This window comes from Natrix helvetica (genome assembly GCF_964273705.1).
Source record: "Natrix helvetica genome assembly, chromosome: 3".
Taxonomy (NCBI): domain Eukaryota; kingdom Metazoa; phylum Chordata; class Lepidosauria; order Squamata; family Natricidae; genus Natrix; species Natrix helvetica.
The window spans coordinates 116,718,490-116,738,583 of NC_138549.1; the positions used below are offsets into that span (position 1 = coordinate 116,718,490).

A 20,094-nucleotide genomic window follows, 5' to 3' on the forward strand; every position below is an offset into this window, starting at 1 on the left:
TTTAAAAAATGGCATGCCATCACATTCTTTGTGACACAATATAAAATACTTCTGGTAAAAATATGCTGAGGTACTAAGATCTGTGCCAAATCTCCATACAAATAAAATGTTTTGATCTTTTTTAGATTTTTAAATATTTTAGCTAAAAATTAACAGCTCTTCCCTTTGTTGGCCAGTACATTATAATGAAATACTGGTTGGTGTCATATACAGTATAAATCTGTGTATGAAGAATTCATATTCATTTCTTTGCATATTACTGATTTTTTTTCTTCATAACAAATGTGATCTATCATTGATAATATTACTATGCACTCCTGAAATTTGAACTGGCTTGTAGAAGAATTTTACCAGTTTACAAAATTGTAAAGTTCTTCATCATTTATAAATGATAGAGGAAAACGAACTATTGTACAAATATAAGGAAGAAGAAAACTTGAAATCTTATCATGCTCTGCTAGTAAATAATAACTATGATTATGGAAAACCTGGATACTATATTATTATTGATTTTTATGATCACTTTAAGGAATTGGGCAGAATAAGAATCAAAATTATTGTATCTTCTTCCGGTGCTTAATCTTATCTTTATAATATAGAATCATAATTTTTGCTTGGCTAGAGGAATTGGTTACAGTGTACTGGTATAATAATAGGATATTTTAATTCAGTTACATTAATGTGTTAGTCTACTCAGACAAAGAAGAGCTTTTCACTAAATCCAACTCCCATGTTGAAATGTGCCATCTTTTCTCACCAGTATTTGTTTGCCTTGAACTACATTTTAAAATCATAGCTTTGTTTCTTTACAGTACATCAACTGTGGTAACCTGGAACAGTTGTTAGATGATAATCAGTACTTGTCTTGGACAGTGCGAGTAAAGCTGGCATTGGATATTGCTCTCGGACTCAGTTATCTTCATTATAAAGGAATTTTCCACAGAGATTTGACTTCCAAGGTAATGTTCTTCTATCTGATTGTATTTTCTGGCAGCAAATTTCTTGGAATTGTTTTGTTCTCTTTATCCCTTCTCAAAGCTGTGTTGTCTTACTATTAGAAGAAAGCAAACTGCAATTGTGAGTTAAGAATTATATTTCCAGGAAAATAGATGTAAAATTAAATCATTTGGTGCAATGTTCTTAATAGCTTTCTCACTTCTATAATGTTCTAAGGCTAATCTATTGGTATAAAACATAATACCTTATTAAAAATGAGTAGTGATGTTGCTTTCAAATTGTGCTTCAAATATATATATTTAAAATGTACCTATTTTTTTGATGAAGCTAGTCATCTGCAAATATGCCAGAACTGTAAATGAGAATCTGGAATATTTACCGTATATACTACTAAAATTCTCCTCATGACCTGGGTGAATTGGTGCATTATAGGGCAACAATTTGAACCCAGATACCTCAGTTGAGCTAACTTACAGAATGTGCCTAAATTCCAGGATCCGTAACTCAAGAGGAAATGAAACAAGGGAATGTTGTGGTTTCTACAGTGCGGCTGAGCTGTTGCTATGATTTTTTTTTAATTGAAAAAGTTTTATACAGACAAATTTTCCCCCTTTTAACCCCCCCCCCATACAATATAAATCACATACAAATACTATGCCCCCTTCCCTCCCCCCAACCCCCCCGCAGAAATTCTCATTCAAATATTATACCAAATACTTTACCCCCTCCCCTCCCCCCCGTCTTAAAGTAAATTACTCGTTCACATATTGTACCCCCTCTCCTCCCTTAACTTTCTCTTAAAGTAACAGTAGCACATTAATCCCATCTTCTAAGCTAATTTAACATATATAACTCATAATATAAATTTCTCTTAAAATAACAATATTTCATTAATCCCAACTTCTAGTTTATTTATACATATATATTGCCCCGCCCTCCACCCTGCTGTTGCTATGATTGATTACCTGATTTTCCTTTCCTTTCTGTAACAGTTTCGCTGCTAGTCTTGCAATCTCTTCTTCCCTCCCTCCCCAACAGCAAGGAATTGACTCTTCATGTAGATTTTAAAGAAGCAACGACTTTAGTTGCATGAAGAAAGTCCTGAATATTTTTATTGCTTTATGTTCCTCTTCTCTCACACACAATATTCCCATATTCTTGTCCTATACAATTAGGGCTGGGATTTCTTTACCATCTTTTTCTGCTGGTAGGTACATTGTAAAACACAGCCTTGTCATAATCAATAATAAAATTGCATGCTTGTACTTGTGCATATTAAAATAACTTTCCTACGGTATATAGAAAAGAACACAATATATCTCCTATAACTAACCAAGAAGGTAAGAAATCACTGTACTGTTTATGATAAAAAATTTTTTCACAAATTCTAAATATAGTTCTTTATTGAACCTTGATAAAATAGTATTTTGAAGAATTCCTTTGTAATATTTACAAATCAAATATTACTTATGTGTCTTATGTGCTAATGGAGGGAGTGAAACAGATGATTATCATTGAATCATTGAAGCTATCTACAAAAAGGTAGTTTTAAGGGTGGATTTTTGCCATATTTTTAACATTGCAGTATGATTAATGTTATTCCCATAGGATTTATGTACATTTTGCAGTGAACAAATATTCAACCTCAAGTAAACTAAATGAATACATTTTTTATTAGGAATAACAATAGTCATAGTTGAAAAGATTCAAAATGGATTGGATAAGTGCAGTTCAGGGGGCTTTATGTACCATTAAAAATCCAAAGTGAGCTATGTATTCTAAAATTCATTTAGGTGAGAATAATATTTAGGATAAATATTATTAAATAAAATCAACTACTTATCTTTAATTATATCACATCAAATTTAATTAAATAAAATCAACTACTGTATCTTTGTGTATGGAAAAACATGCTAAAATTTTGATAGTATAATGCCAGTTTGATCTTGTTATTAAGGCATCAGGCTTGAAAACAGGAGACTATGAGTTCTAGTCCCAGTTTAGGCATGAAGGCCAGTTGGGTGACTGTGGGCTAGTCACTGTCTCTCTGTCCAATTCTCCTTACAGGGTGATTTTTTGGGAGAAAATAGAATGAGGAAGGAATATTAGATACCTTCACTGCCATTAGTTACTTGTAAAAATAATAAAGACGGGATACAAATAAATAAAATGTATTTTCCCAACTTCTTTAATTATTCTTTAAATTGTTCATGATCAATATTGTTAATATTACAAAATGCCTTTTTAACATATTCTGATATTCTTGTTTACTTTTAATAGATATGCTTTTATGTGCTATGCTCAATATTCAGTACAGTTGGAGCAGAAATTATTTAATGGGGAGGAGAACAGTACCATACTATGTAGATACCAGATGTCCTCGGCCTATATAGATATTTTAAGATCTGATTATAAGCACTTGGTGAAGTATCTGTCACAGGAAGGTGGCCTTCACCAAATAGCTATTGTAGAAGGAAGGATCAAATAGTAGGCATGTTTTTACTGCTCTGTCAAAGCCAATTATTTTCAACCCTTTACTTACCATTGTTGTATTTACAAAGCACTAGCTACTCCCATTCACCATTTTTATTTTTTAAGAATACCTATGGGGTCTATGTGAAATTGTTCATCAAAAGATGAGGATGGCACTTAGCTTTGCAGCATGCCATTTTTAAAATTCTGTTAATTATTCAATATACTTTTAAACATTTAAAAGGCAGAATGGACTAAGAGGTTGACAGATACTGACATGTTCATAAGTGGTGAAATCAAAATTAAATTCTTTATTGCAGCGATATTACAGATTTACTATACCTACTTAATATTTATTATTGTTTATTTGCTTCTATTCAGAACTGTTTAATAAAAAATGATGAGAATGGATATTCTGCTATAGTGGGTGATTTTGGCTTGGCAGAGAAAATTCCTGATTTTAGGTAAGCATTATTTCTGAGTAAACACCAATTAAGAATTTAATAATATAATGTTAAGCAAAAAATTGTGAATCACTGATCATTGCCTTCTAAGATTCAGCATTTGACTTAAAACTGTTTTGGATTACTTACTGAATTGCTTACTTTTTAGCTTTTGAATATAATCGTTCTCTATCTGTATGAACAATAGATTTGTGATAACTCACTGATGCAGATAATAAATGTATTTAAGAGCAATTTTGCAGTTTTAAAAGAAACTTTAAGATTTAAGAACCTTTAGATTTGATTGTCATGTATAAATGATTTGCACGCATAGGTATATCTTTGCTTAAACTTTTCACTGTAACACATAAACATTTTCTTCTTTCAGTAGGTTTTGTAATATACTTCCTAGTAGAATACCTTTCATGATTTTGAAATATATGAAATAATAACAACATTGTCTTAGATACTTTGCTTGGAATGGAATGGTAGTCATTCATGTACTGAAACTAAAAAGGTTGTATAATATTTATGAGAAAGGACTTCTAACAATTACCTTTTTAAATTTGTTGAAGTGAAAAGTTGCCAGTAGTAGGTTCTCCCTACTGGATGGCGCCTGAAGTGCTGCGAGATGAGCCATATAATGAAAAGGTAGGTATGTTTGAAATAAATACTGTTAACATAAAATGTTGCCTTGGAATATTTAAGCAAGGAGAACTTGTACTTGTACCTAGCATTTTTCTTTTATGTAAGCTATATTTTCTATTTTTAAGTCCTTCTAGTTAGATTACCTCATGAAAATTCTGTTGTCTGTGATAAACATAATATCCTATGGGGCAATTGTTTGCTTTCTATATTGAGAATCTAAAATTTTATATTTTATTTTTAGCTAACATTGAGAACAGTATTTATTATAAGTCCTTATCCATCTTTTGTGAAATAGTAGTTTTTAAAGCTGTAAATCAAAATAACATTACTTATCAAGGGACAGTGCCATATTTTACCTTAATTTATAATTTTGTTAATAACAATATTCTGTCTTCCAATAAGCTGCAGCTTTTTAAAAAAAAATCAGTAAAAGCTGATAAATATTTTTCAAGTTTTATAGCTCCCTCTAATGATAAAGAAACAGTATTGCAGTCTTTTTCTTAGCTGGTTGAATTTTGGGTGCCCTCAGAACTTTGCAAGTGGTGCAGGGGGTAATTTAAGCTTTTGCAATGTGTTAGGCACCTATTTTGCACCCATGTGATAGGAACAAAGAAAAACTCTTATACCTTGGGGGGAGGAACCTGCGATGGAAGGGAAAGAGTATACCTGCAAAATAAATCTGGGATCATATTCTCTCTTAGGCAGATGTGTTCTCGTATGGGATCATCCTTTGTGAGATTATTGCAAGGATCCAGGCAGACCCAGACTATCTCCCACGAACAGAGGTGAGCAAAGGTGATAAGGACTGTCAAGGGAAAAAAAACGAGTTTCATGGGTCATTAATTTCCATAGAGTTGCCAAATGGGCTATAAAAGTTGCAATAAAACATTAATCCTTTGTTACATTTATATGCCAAGCTTGGCACAGAATGCTGTTCTCTCCCCTCCCTTCCACATTTAAAGTACATAATTATCCTTGCATAATATTATATTGAATATTGTATTAATCAGCCAATTTTCAAGAGATTAACTATCGTAATACTGAAGAGATTTCTATGGCTTCTTCATTCATGAGAAGAGGGCAGTTTGTTCAGGACATTTTCTTCTTTTGATTACATCTCACCCATATCTTTTCAACAGATCATGATGAAAGGAGGGCTATTTATACTACGTCGTCATTTATTTTTTACATTAGCACTATTTTAAAGTGTTTTTTTCTCTTCTTTTATAAACAGCATATTGTTTTGAAGTTAGGTTATGTTTGAGAAATACATTAATTAGCAATCTTAAAAAAATATTAAAGTGAAAACAAACTCTAGTTCAGTGAGACAGTTGACATAAAAGGTCTGTTTTATGTTTGAAAATTTTTGTATTTGAAAATTCCAATCTCAGTAAAAAGAATTAGATGGCAATTAGTCTGTTTTAATATTCTTGAGAATTGCTTCCAATGGATAAAATTGGTTAATGTAGGGCACATTTCTGTGAAATTTTATGTAGGTGAAATGTGGAGATATTCTTAAGAAACATCTTTAAGGGAACTAGCAATGCTATAAGCAGTCAGCACTGAAGTTATTACAAAACTATATTCATAACTGGTTTATGATGTTATTGCATCACAAACTGGCTGTGCAAGTTGTGTCTACATTCTAATACTATATTGGCTAAGTACTAGGTACTATATAGTAGTTCGTTCTTCTGTAAATGCATTTTCATGTTAGACTTCCTGGTGGATAATTTTATTGGTGTAGACACATTTATACATTTCTCTTTATAGCATCTTTCATGGTTCTAAATGTTAAACTATATTGGAGGAATTAACTTGGACTATGGTAGTGATGGCGAACGTTTTTCTGCTCGGGTGCCAAAAGGAACTGCGCGCACAATAGCGTATGCATGCATGTCCACACTCATAATGCAATGGCCTCCCCCTGGTGCATGCATGCACACACACACACACACACCCGGTAGGCCCATTGGGCCATTTTTCGCCCTCCCCAGGCTTCAGGAAAGCCTCGAGCCTGTGGAGGGCGAAAAACGGGCCCAACGATCCTGCCAGAAGTTCAGAACATTTGAATTCCATTTTTCACCCTTTCCAGGCTCTGGAGGCTTTCCTAAAGCCTGGGGAGGGCAAAAACGGCCTCCCTCCACTCTCCGGAAGGCTGAAAATTAGTTGGCCAGCGGAGCTGACATAGGGCAAAGCCTCGCATGCCCTCAGATATGGCTCCGCGTGCCACCTATGGCACACGTGCCATAGATTCGCCATCACAGGATTATAGGATTGAAACTATTCTCTCTTAGAATATCTTTCTCTTATACTATAACTCCAAATGTATTTTTAAAAAGCTAAATTGGTGCTGTGTTTTCCATATTCAAAGAACTGAGTGCTCTGCATAGACAGAAATACTAGTTTTAGTTTTAGAACTGAGTCCAGAATAAATACAGTAGCATTCTGGGTTGTTTCGCTGAGCTTCCTCTTTCCCTCTAGTTCAGAGGTGGTGCATCTGAGCTTTGTACAGGCTGAAGATAGATATTCAGTGCGTACTGCAGAAATAATCTAATGGTTTACCAGCAAACTAATATACCTCTGGAGGTTTTAGAATCAAAAAATGTAATATTACTTAAATCAGTCCTAGGAATTTTGCTGGTTAACATATAGATTGGGTTAGGAAAGGATGACAGACTGTTCTGTTGTTGAGCCACACAACATGTTGAAGCAGCTACCATTTTCCTAGCAACTGCATTGAATCCTGGCTGTTCAGAAACTGGCAGCTGTTTCTGCTTGTTTCTGTGTTTCTTAGCAGTTTTATGACACATGGATTTCAACTCCCAGAATTCCCCATCCAGCCTTGTTCCTTTGCTTGAATTCTGGGAGTTAAAGTCCTCATATATTAGTGTTGCAAGGCTCAGAAATGCTGACATAGACAGTATATCAGAATAATAGCAGAATAGTAAGAAGGAATGGAACAATATTATGTTGGATTCAGAAAGTATTTTTAGGCCAATGAAGGAGGAGAAAATGGCAGATACATCAGCATCTCTTTGTCAAATCCACAGAAGTACTGACCTAGAGTGAAGGGAGAAAATTAAGTTCTTTATCTTTTGTGTTTTTCTTTTAACTCTTGTAATTTCCCCATTGCTTTCTTTAATACATGTTTGTTTTATTTTAGATATTAACAGAGGATTTCTCTTTTTTTCATGTAGAATTTTGGATTGGATTATGATGCCTTTCAGCACATGGTGGGAGATTGTCCTCCCAACTTTCTCCAGTTAGCCTTCAACTGCTGCAATGTCAGTACACTCAATAATAATAATAATAACCTCAGTTTATGTTAAATTTAAAAATGAAATGCTGAATGAATTGGGAGATTTTGTAGTTGAAAAATTATGAAGTGTTTTTAAGGCAAAATATGAATGAATTGTATAGATTAGTTTATAACATTTGTTATTTATGTGTAGATTTGGTATAAAAATGGACAAAGAATATAAACTAAGGATATAAAAATCTGTCACTATAGTTCTTTAAAATATTATATTAGACAAGGTATTATGAAAATGAAACATCTAGTCAATTTTCTTTAAAACAGAACAGCAATGGTTGATGCAAGGGTGTAGGTCCCCATTGGGTAGAAAGTAGGCTCGAGGGGGGAATGGGAGAGTTAACTGGGAGAGGGGCATTCTCCGCAATTGGTCATAAAAGCAAATTACTTTTGGGGGCGCTGCAATGGCTCTAATTTAGGTCTTAGATTGTGAATAGCTTTTCAGGATCAGCCATAGCTTCAAATAGTTGCTAAGCAATCGGTCATAAGTTGAAGACTACTGATAACATAAAAGCATAGATTTTGTGTTACGTGTTTAATTTAGCATTTTTTTCTTATCTTCATAGATGGACCCAAAGTTACGTCCTTCATTTACTGATATTGTCAAAACACTGGAAGAAATTCTAAGCAATTTGAAAAGAGAAGAAGATGAAAGAGAACGGAAGTTTTCAAATCTGGATGCTGCAGATCGAAAACCCATCTCTGTTTCTGTTTCCAAAGGTAGGATCAGACAATATGGTCATAAAACTGCCCAGCTTGCCAAGCAAACATTAAATATTTTATGTTATAATGAATTGTGTTTTATTTATAAATAGGAAGCATTGTATTTACAATATTCAAACAAAGTCTAATTAAATATAATTGTATATTCAATACGAGTTAATTTACTTTGAAATTAATTGGAAATACAATTTGATGTTCACAGTATATCCAATCTATTCACTTTGTCTTCCTTGAAGAATCAAATTTAGTCCACAGACATATTTGTTAGACACATAGTTTCTTAAGTCACTGTGATAGGTTGGAATTTAATTTTGTTGTTGTTGTTCATGTTAACTTGAGTGAGATGCACAAACATTAGTCTAGACTACCTGGACAAATTGATATATGGTGTACCCAGCTGTGTTGCCCAATTGTTTCTGCGCAATTAAAAATTAAGGATAGAGCAATCTAATCACATCATTGTGGTCCTCTAAATAACACTTAATTTCATCAGTTTTTGTGTATGTCTCTGTATTTTCTTACGTAATTTGTACTGCACCCCAATTCTGAGATTTTGGATGGATCACAAGAATAAGTGCAAGACCGAAAGTCATAAAAACAAGCACAGACAGACATGCAAATAAAAATAGCAACAGAAATACCACCCACTCCCACAAATGCATTAAAAAACTTGACAAAATACTTACATTTTCACCTCCCTTCTAAATATTAACCAAGAGGGTGCATTGTGAACCATGGTAGGCAAAACTGGGCAACCATAGAAAATGCTGGTTTTCTAGTTATTTCCTCCACAGACCTCATAATGAAAGGCAAGAATCTACAACAGCGATGGCGAACCTTTTTTGGCTCGCGTGCCACAAGTGGGGGGAGCGCAGGGAGGTCGTGTGCGGGCGTGCCGCATCCATAATGCAACGCGCGATCGCCCAGTGTGCATGCGCGCACAACGCGCCCCCCCCCCATTTTTACATGCTTTTTTCGCCCTCCCCAGGCTCCAGAGGCTTTATAGGAGCCTGGGGAGGGCGAAAAGAGCCTCCCCCCCCCCGGAGGCTTCAGGGACCGTCTGGAGGCTTCCCTGAAGCCTTCGGAACACTTAAAACCACCCTCCGAGCAAACCGGAAGTTCCGGTTTGCTCGGAGGGTGGTTTTAAGCGTTCCGAAGGCTTCAGGGAAGCCTCCAGATGGTCCCTGAAGCCTCCAAGGGGGGGGGCGGGGGAGGCTCTTTTCGCCCTCCCCAGCCTCCTATAAAGCCTCTGGAGCCTGGGGAAGGCGAAAAATAGCTTTTAAAAAGGTGAACTCAGCTGGCCAGCGCGTACATGCCTGACATAGGTTCGCCATCACTGATCTACAACATTCCTTCCAACCTCAAATGTATAGGATAAGCAGATTTGGAGAAGATGGCCCAAATCAGATTTCTAAATAGACTCAGAATTTACTGACAGTTTCTCATGAAACAGAGGCCTTCTACTTCAGAAGCAATCCAATCTCAGGACTTTTCCCTCTGCCCCCAGAAAAGTTGTCACCTCTCACATTAGGATTAATGGAAATCATGTAAAAGGGACATAATTGGCATGCATGGTATATGAAGCTGTGGAATTACAAGTGTCCCACTTTACCATCACATCCCCAACAATGGAAGAACAGCCCCTGAAATCTTGACCAACATTTATTTTGAACAAAAAATGGTGAGAAAAATAGCAACGCCATTCCTTCCTGATCTTTGCTCTCCTACTCTGCTGCCAGTATGACAATGAATATCACATGTAGTTTAACAGATAGAGTTGCCCTACCTGTAGTATGAGGAAATTCTTGTATTAGAATACAATGAAATGGTTGTATTAAGAGTAACCGTGGGCTTGGCATGTTTAAAGAGAAAGAGAGTGAAGTTCACTTTGCAGTGTTGATGGTTAGTGGTTAACAACTTCTCTCAGGTAACCATGCTTTATTAATAACAGAATGATGTAGAAGACAACTATGTTGTTAGGTGTGGTTGCCCTGTTTTTCAAAAGAACTCTTTTATAGACTTGAACCTTTAATAATGGTCATTGTTATTTTGTCTTGCTTTGACCCCCAAATTCTAATTCTATGGCCAAGAAAAATATTACAAAAGTAATTACTAGTGTAGCTTTTTATGCTCTGATCATTTCTTATAATGTATAATTTTAGAAAATGTTCAGGGCCTTTTGTGTTTTCTGAGTCCTTGGTAAACGTATGTTGGGATTTAGTCCAAATTAAGTGCTGTCTTCATAGTTTATTTTGAATCACACATGCATCTTGTGGGGTATTTATTATCAGTTGAATTATAGCAAATTTTAAAATAGAAAAAAGATAGAAGCTGAATTAATTTATGAAAAATAAAATTTGGGCAATCCAAAAGCCAGCTGGTTGATTTTGGGCCAGTCACATTCTCTTAGCCCAATCTACCTCACAGAGTTATTATTGTGAAGAAAATAGGAGGAAAAAGAAGTATTATGTTTGTTCAATGTGTTGAGTTACTTAGAATGTAGGAAAGGCAGGATTATAACAAAATTCTAAATTATGGCACATGCAAGGTTTTGGGGGGCGGGGTGTTTTACTGCTATGACCACAATATAGACATTTAAGACATTACTTTCATTGAAAAGGGAAATTTGAATTAGCTAAGTATAGAATTCCATATCTGAGCCAGTTTAAATCTTGAATTTGTCATTCAGTTCAGTCTTAAGGATAAGATATATAACTGTAGCCCACAAGTGTGTGTCTTTTGCGATCCCAAGAGATGATTAGGCCCATGGTTGCCCCCCCCCCCCTTTTATTGGAAGGCTTTCTGGAGTTTCAGGAGCAAAACATTGCCCTTAATTTTGCATAGTGGGCAAAATAGATGTTTAAGCATCCATCTCATTCCTTAGAATTTCTCCCAAAAGCAACTCCATATTTATGAATGCAGCTTTCAATATGCCATAGAAAGCCTGGCATAATTTTCAGGCCAAAAGATGTATTTACATTTTTTAACAGGAATCCATGTGAGAAAGCCCTTAAACATGAAGAAATCCATGACAACACTGGGTTTTGCACAACAGATTTTTGAATCAATACCAGATACTTAATTTTAACAGTGGTAACATAATGCAAATGAAACATACAAACATTAAAATTATCATTGGAGTGCTACTAGAAGCAATCTGCTGATTCTCATTCTTTCATTTCCCCGATTCAGGTAGTCCACATTTAGCAACCATAATTGGGATTGCCAATTTCATCGTTAAGCAAAGTGGTCTCTAAGTTAAACTGTGACTGTGTTTATTATCTTACTTCAGCTTTCCTTTACTTTACAGACCTGTGAAGGTCATAAACACAAGGATGGATCATAAAGTTAGATTTTCATCTCTGTTGTAACTGTGAATGGTTACTGTATGCTAAATGAGGACTACCTGTCCCACAAAAACTAATTTTGGCTTTCAGAGAGAAGAATGGAATATGAGTGTCAGGTTTCCAGGAGGCAAAATGGTAATATTCCCACCCTTAAATTATCCAAATTAGAACGCTCCAAAACTGTACCGTCAAAATGCTGCCATTTTGATGGTATGAGCCTGAGATCCTGTAGGCTATACATGGCTTTTCCATTCTTGTTTTAAGGTATCACTTTAGTATCTGTTCTGCTTAGAAAAATTAAAGCATAAATTCAAGTATCTTAAAGGAAAAGGATTTTTTTGCAATGTAGCTAAACACTGCCCATCTGACCTTAATATTTGCAGCTGCTTTGTTTAGTGACTTCTTATTTAAATGTATTTAACAGATTTTCCCCCCAAGCTCAAGTGCTGTGTATCCTAGCTTCTACTTTGGACAATGTGCTGTTTCAAGGCTGATGTGGAATATAACCACTTCCAAAGGGAAGTATTATTGTTTGCCTGCCCTTTTCACAGCATAGGGGTGTCTTTTGCTCCAGGGAAACCTCACTTCTGGAAAACATGGTCTTTTAATTAAAAGGGGAGTGTCCTCTTTAACTTTCACTCTTGGGAAAACTTTTAGGGTATACAAATAATTGGAAAATAATATGTTTGTTGTCATATTAGCTATTTCTAAGTATTTTATGCTTTTGAGGGATAAAAGACATGTAGAAGAGTATAGAGACAAAGTATAACAATATGTGATAGATTGCATTCTCTGTCTATAGAAATGGCTTATACAAAATAGATTGAAAAATCATTTCTAATGATGAAGTGCTCTATGATAATTTGTAAACTTCCTAAGGGCGTACGGTTGTGGAGGATACGAGAATATCACATTTATATTTATTATCTCCCCCTATGTGTGTCTATGAGTCCAGATTTGTCACTGAGTAATGTGAAGATTTAAATATGATTTTATTTTTTTAGGATTGCTAGAGAGGGGACAAGGTATCAAAAGGCTGAGCTCACTGGATGACAAGATCCCACCTAAATCACCCCGACCACGGCGCAACATCTGGCTATCACGCAGTCAGTCAGACATCTTCTCTCGGAAACCTTCTCTCAAGATAAATGTTCAGGATCCATATTATACACCAAGCAAAGGGGCAAGTCGGAAAGTCAACCCTTTCAATTCTAGGGAAGACTTGAAAGGGGGGAAAATAAAGTTTTTTGACATGCCTAGCAAATCCGTGATATCGCTTGTATTCGACCTGCACTCTCCAGAAGCAAGAGGATGTCAAAAGATGAGCCATCCGCTGTTCAAGCACACCTATGCCTATGACTGGCAAGACTCTTCTTTCCTTCCTGGGAGGAGAAGCCGATCAGTTCCAGTTTCTCCTGAATTTGTTCATAAAGATTATAGCACATTTGGAGATCTCTCTTCAACGGTCAGTAGCTGTGATCCCACCCAGCTAGGGGCTGAAGTGCGCCAGAGGCTGCTGTGTAGTAGTAAGTATGGTGTATCTGAGATCCCTCCTTTTCAGGTTAAACAACGTAGGCAGGACTTGCATCCTCCACTTCTGCAAGAGGAGGAAATGGATTGTTCTGATGAACTGGATCCGCTGAACAAAAATGGGTATTCTGTAAAATGTTCAGCTGAAGAGGCAGAACTTGGAAAGCCTGAGAGACAAGTGCTGCAAGATACTTCTGGCCAGATGGCTAATGTCTTAGTACACAATTTAGACTGCTCAGAAAATCAGTTCCCAGAAATGTTCATGAGCTGTACCACCTCTGAAGAAATGGAGGTGGAAGATGAAACTCAAAGGAATATGCCTTCCACTAAATTGGAGTCTTCTAAACGGTTGCTCAGTATTAATCCTTCCTCACAGCAAGGCAGAGACCCCACTTTCCTTGAAGTGGTGGATAGCGACACTTCAAATGTTTCTCTGCTGCCTTCAGACACACCAGCATCAATAAGTGGACAGCCAAAATGTGACATTTAAAAGCCAACCATTGGATGATGATGGTGGTGATGATGAAACACTCCTATTAACTACTCTGGTTTTAACTTCCTGTATCAAATGTCTCTAAAGCAGTCTAGCAATATAACCAATCCATTTGAAAATTCTAAAATGTATTATGAGAGATTGTATGCATGTAAGGATGTATGAAAGGAGTTCTCGGCATATCTCAGGAAGAAGCTAATATAGGAATAAGGTTTGCTGTTGAATGCCTGATTTATGCAGGATCACAGTTATATAGTGGGATTATGGGCATCTCTCTGCGTTTCTATTTGTGTTATCCATACTGTTTAGGTTCTGTTAAATGTTTTTAAGAACTTAGTATCTCCCTGAACCTTCAAAATCTTTGGAATATATTTAAAATAACAAGTACACTGGGTGGGGGTGGGGGGCAGAGCAGATTGTCCTAAACCAGTCTTACTTTTCCTGGCCAACCTTCAAAGTATGAATTTTAAATCCCAGTATTTTGAACAATGTCCACTGTTGGAAAATTCTGGGAATTGAAGTTTATACTTTTGGAGGTTGCTTAAACTTAGACAGTTGATTTAGACCTTACTGGACTACAACCACAACTATTCTGGCCATTAACAAGGGCTAGTGAGTTGGAGTCCATTATTACCACAGGTTACCCAAAGACTTGTATAAGATTTTCTGTCATGGGAGTTTCAGTTTTTTAAAAAATAGCTACTTTGGAAGAAGCTCAATGTATCAAACCATTTCTACAATATTCAAAAAAATCTCGGTCCATGATTGGGAGAAACCGTTTTTGGATTGGTTCATTTCCAGAATATCCTATTTTGGATCAAAATGTTCCAAAATAGAATGTTTGCACATACTTCCCCACTCTTGCTTTAATTGAGCAGGAAGAATATGGCTCTGAATTCTCTAAACTTTATTAAATAAGATGAGATTTGGCTACAATAGCTCCCTTACCTTTTCCAGTCTAAACAGTAGAGGCATTGAGCATATTCCTACTTCAGGCATTCCTTGTTAAATTATTAGTTGCATGTCCAGTTTTTATTTGCTGGAAAGGAAATTTTCCATTAGCTATTTTACTGAAGGAACAGCAGAGTTCCATTTCTGAATAAATTGTTCATAAAACAAAATGAAATGAATATTTTCATGTCTTCAGTAACCTCATTCCCTTTATTATAGAAGCATGAAATGTATCACCATCAAATGTTTGGCATGGAAGAACTCTCTTCAACATATTTTAAAAATCCAGTTGTGCATGCATGTCTTCAATTAGTCTATGTGCTTCATTCACACAGAAATATGGTCTATATGTGCAATTTATATAAATTCTGTAGGTAGGTTGCTTGAAATTTCTCAAATGGAAAGTGAATTTTAAAGTGAAGCTATAGAAATAGCATCTCTATATTAAAGTCTCTTTGCACATCCAGACCAGCGTAATATGCTGAGAACTTAATAGGAATTACAGATTGTATAAAAAGGATTAAAATCCCAAATCTTGCCTCTAGTTAGAATACATTTGAAATTAGTTCTGGTGAACATAGATTTCCTCATATTCGTTCCTCATAATTAAACTCTAGAAAGGGCAAATTCTCACAAAATATGAAGCAATAAAAGCAGTCACAAATATTGAGCAGACTGGGTTTGCAAGCTATGTTTATTTATAGACATTCATGATAGCCTCAAGTTCCTTCCCGTAGCTAGAGAACAAAATTGTCTTCTCAATTATTCATTTGAAAATTTCTAAAGTAGCACCACATTCCAGTTTAGTTGTTTCCTCTTTCAGGATTAGTGATAAAGAATCCCAGTAGTTATTATCAGGCTGCTTTATTTAAACAGTTAAAATATATAACCACTTAAACAGGTGGTGCGGTTTTCAATTTGGTAGCATTTTCTTCCACCCCTATCCAAAGCAAAATAATTGATGAATGTAACTTATGCTCAGCTCTGGAAAGCACAAAGCATGCAATGTATCTCAGAGCCCATTTCACTTCCAGAAAGTATTCAATTTCTTTGCCTGCATTAATTTATAACTTCCTCTGCAGATTGTAGCCTTTCAGTCTCTCACTTTTACTGCTTGTGAAAGCTAGATGTGACAAATTACTTCTGTTCTGGTCACATCCCCTCCCTCCCCCTTGTGTATTTCCCTGGTTTTTTACAGACTCTTAAGAAGTGGTACCTTCTCTTGTAAGTGGGATGATAGATTCCTACTGCGGTTGCTCTGCCTTCTTAATAGAGTTAATGATAACCTAGGTCCTTACTTACTCAAAAGTAAGTCTTTCTAGACCGCAATTTGATAAAAGTTGGCTTCGTGGGAGCTTGAGAAAGCAATAACTATAGCTATTGAATGGTTAAACATAAAGGTAACCTGTCCTTTTATACAATATGTAAACCCTGTTATTATCACATCCTATGGAAAGCCAGCATTGCAGAGCAGCTATGGGCTATCTGTACTCTGTACAGAATGTGGCCAAATGAATGCGTAATTCATACAAACACAATGATACTAGAGGGTTTTGCTTTTCAGCATATTTGATTTGCTAACCAAGATGCCTATTGCTTTTGATAAGCCACCTGAAAACACTTCTAAGATCCTCAGTCTATTTTTAATTCATTAATTTTGTCTAAATTACATTTAATAAGCATATTAGAGGATATTCATGTGGCCAAATGATGAAAGACTGTGAATACATGTATGTAACAAATTGATATCTGAGTAGAAAAAAAGTGTACGATGGATTCTTGGTTGCTGCATCTTGTCCAAGAACACTGGTATTTCTTGCCAGTTTAACTAGACACTTGAATAATTCCTCTTTGCACTTAATGCTGCTGTTTATACTGCATGTCACTACATTTCTATGCAAAAATAACCTTTGAGGTAGCCAAATATTTGATTTAAGGTTTATAGATCTTTATAAGATCTATTTTCATATTTATGAAGGAATTTTATGTCTTAATATTTGCCGTCTGTAAATAGCTAAATTTTGTCATTAAAGCTTAGGAAAAAATTGATAGCATGTGTATATAATTTAATACTGCCAGGAAAAGGATTTTTGAAAAAGCATTTTTCTAATACTTCAAATATTTATGAATGTTTAAAGAAAACAAATCTTGATTTGTATGTGTTGATTCATGTCTGATTTCCCTCCACCCTAGAATTGCATAAACAGTATGTTTCACTGGAACTGAAAAAAGAAACCAAAGATAAATGTAGTTTAAAATATCTGCAAGTTTTCTTTATCAGTTTTTGTAAACCATTCCCCAGTTCACTGTCAGAAGAAAATCAGATATGTGGTTGAGAAGACAAAATTGATGAAGCAAAGGAGCAATATAAAATGGGAAACATTCATTCTGACTTAATATTCACACATCCCAGTATTTTGTAAAAGTGATAGTGTTTTTTTCTGGTAAAGTCAGTTTCCAGAAGAGCTTGTCTCATTCCAGAAATAATTCCTTATTGTGTTTTCCCTTGTTTCAGATTTCCAATTTTGTATTCACCAGCAATTAATGATGATGGTAGATTATCTGAACATTTAATTGTTTGCAGACAAGACACATCATATTTCATAGTGTGTAAGCTGCAGTTACCTTATATTAAAAACCTAGTAACTGAAGCCAATGTCATGTTGGTAAGTTAAATGCTTTCATATAAACAAGTAACAAAACATGGGACAGTTGTCCTGTTGAGGTATTTGTATTTATGAATTCCTTTACAATACAAATCAATGCTCTATTAATTTGCTTATTTCTACTTTCCAAGTTATCTATTTATCCATCTTGAAGTTTTCAAGTTACTGTAATTGCATTTGTCAAGGACAGAATTACCAGTCAACTTCACTAAATGATTCAAGGTTCTATTTTGAGCAAAAAAATTTCCTTACTCTAAGTTATTTATCATACTTAACTGCCCAGCTCCTTCACAGAGGGACTCTGGGCAGTGTACAATAAAACCTATTCACTACTTTTAACCTACCACCCCATTTCTATACCTCCTTAAAAGAAAAAAAAAGTGAAAAGATCTAAATGCTTTCATTTTCCTTATACCCAAAACAGTTCTTGATTGTTTTGGGTTGCTTTTTCTTATCTTTCTATTTCACATTTAACAAATATCCTTCAAATATGAAATATGTTTGCAATACAGATGAATACAAAATTATCGTTTCATTCAATTCCTTTTAAAGTTTTTCCTAGAATAAAATATGTAAGTATTAACATTTATATAAAATGTGTGTGCTATTGCTGCATCACTTTACATTGATTTCAAATTTTGTCATTTTGCTGTCCATTCTCACATGCCGATAACATCTGGCTAGAGCTATCCAGTTAGCTTCAGCTTTCTTTTCCCTAACTTGATATTAATGACAAGCTTTAGCTACCTCATTGCTCTCCCCAGCAACAATTTTTAAAAAGTTGAACATTATTGACCCCACTAAAGTTATCAAATAATGCTTTCCAACCAATGTATCTGGACTAGATAAATCTAATAAAAAAATCAATTTTTAGCTTTCAAGAGATCTCATTACTGTTTTGTTGTGTGTAACTAGAATACAAACTTTGATGATCTGTATTGCAAAAAGACTTGCAACAATAAATTAACAGATAAAAAGCCTCCAGTCTGTCAAATATTTTGATACAAAAACTAAACATTATTTAATAAGGGAAACACCAATATTTTATTTCAATAAAAGATGGATAATGGCAGAGAATAACAAAATATCCCTTTAAATTATTGTACTAGAATGGGACTGGGGGCCAATGGCCTCCCAGATGTTGATTTGTAACTTCATCCTGCATTAATGTTCTTTTCCAAACAGTTTAGCTTAATTTGCATTAGGAAAATAAGACTGCAATAGAACTGGGGCGGCGGGGGTGGGGTGGGGTGTCAAACAATTTGGCTTTAATTCCTTATCTTTACCTTAACTTTTTGTTACCCCATCCTAAGGATTTAAAATAACTAAACAAGCAGTACAATATAAATCACATTTAAGGACAATCTAGAGGGCATGATTCCAAAAGGATATTCTGAAAGAGGAGAGACAACCAGCTGTTTGCTAATGGCAAACTCTAGTACAAGAAAATCAGTTATCACCTTATGTTTTGGTAGGCCAGATTCAAGTAGCTTTCTGAAGCCTTGAGAGCTTGTAGTGGATTTAGATGGCTGCAATCTCCCTTTTGGGCTGCTATAAATATAGATGAATTTATATTTGGTACCCAACGTTTGCATTCTCATTGTCCAAAACAAAAGTCCCACAAAATTTCAGAAAGTTTGATTAGCGATTTCAGGTATGCATTCCATAGGTTTTAGACAAACTCAGATATGTTGAAAAGAAAACTCTACCTCATTCTTGCCAGTAAAGAATATGATTCAATTAACTGTTGGTTCAGTGCAAATTTTCAAATATGTGTGGATAGTACTTTAATGCATCGTTTATTCCACATTCTACTGTTAGTAAAAGGACAAGCTTGTCTCCTGTGTTAGTCTAAAAAACCAAACGATTCCTTATAATGGTGATTTACTAGCCATTTGTAAAACATGAAAATATTTTTGGTAGAGTTTGGGGCTTAAATCTTCAAATGTAATAAAGAATGAGTTAAGCAAGAACTGAAATAATAACTGTTCTTAAGTATTCACAAAGTTTAAAAAGGTGGGTAATGCATCTGAATGCAAAAAGGGTTTTAAAAGGTGGATAATGCTCTTCTTACCTATTCTGGGCAGATTCTACAAGCTGGCATATCTGAAAAGCAGCTAATGCTGTTTTAGGCATTTGCTTAAAAACAAGTGCTAGTCTATACATCCGAAAGCCTAATAAAGCAGGCAGCTAGACTGCATGGAGAGCTGTAATGATTTCACAACATCTGCTGAAGATATAGACGTTTGAAGAGCAAGGAATACAGCCAAGTACCTGACCTTATGAACATTAGGATGTTAGTGCAAGCTAATCCATGTAAAAAAGCTTTTCCGTAGTTCCCTTGGTTAAAAATAAAGCATTTCTTTGAATGGTTAAGGCATATGATTTTGGGGGGAAATTTACAAGGCTGCTTGAAACCAGCTGTCTTCTCATAAATGCATTGCCATTACCCAAGAGGCATTGTGTGAGCATGAACACATAAACAAAGCCTTGTAAAAGAAAGTGCTTTCTTAAGCATTTGGAAAAAAATGCTTCATCTACAGTGTAA

At 35.2% G+C, this 20,094-nt stretch overlaps 1 protein-coding gene across 3 annotated transcripts in view; it reads left to right on the plus strand.

Moving 5' to 3' along the window:
* TESK2 (testis associated actin remodelling kinase 2) overlaps positions 1-18,427 on the plus strand; it is a 57,175-nt gene extending 38,748 nt beyond the window's left edge. For all 3 annotated transcript variants that reach the window (XM_081949044.1, XM_081949045.1, XM_081949046.1), the window contains 7 exons: positions 813-959; positions 3,811-3,893; positions 4,448-4,523; positions 5,222-5,305; positions 7,721-7,807; positions 8,403-8,556; positions 12,911-18,427. In XM_081949044.1, coding sequence (XP_081805170.1) covers positions 813-959; positions 3,811-3,893; positions 4,448-4,523; positions 5,222-5,305; positions 7,721-7,807; positions 8,403-8,556; positions 12,911-13,926 — 1,647 coding nt within the window. In that variant the 3' untranslated portion in view covers positions 13,927-18,427. The remainder of the gene's footprint in view (positions 1-812; positions 960-3,810; positions 3,894-4,447; positions 4,524-5,221; positions 5,306-7,720; positions 7,808-8,402; positions 8,557-12,910) is intronic.
* Positions 18,428-20,094: the final 1,667 nt, after the last annotated feature.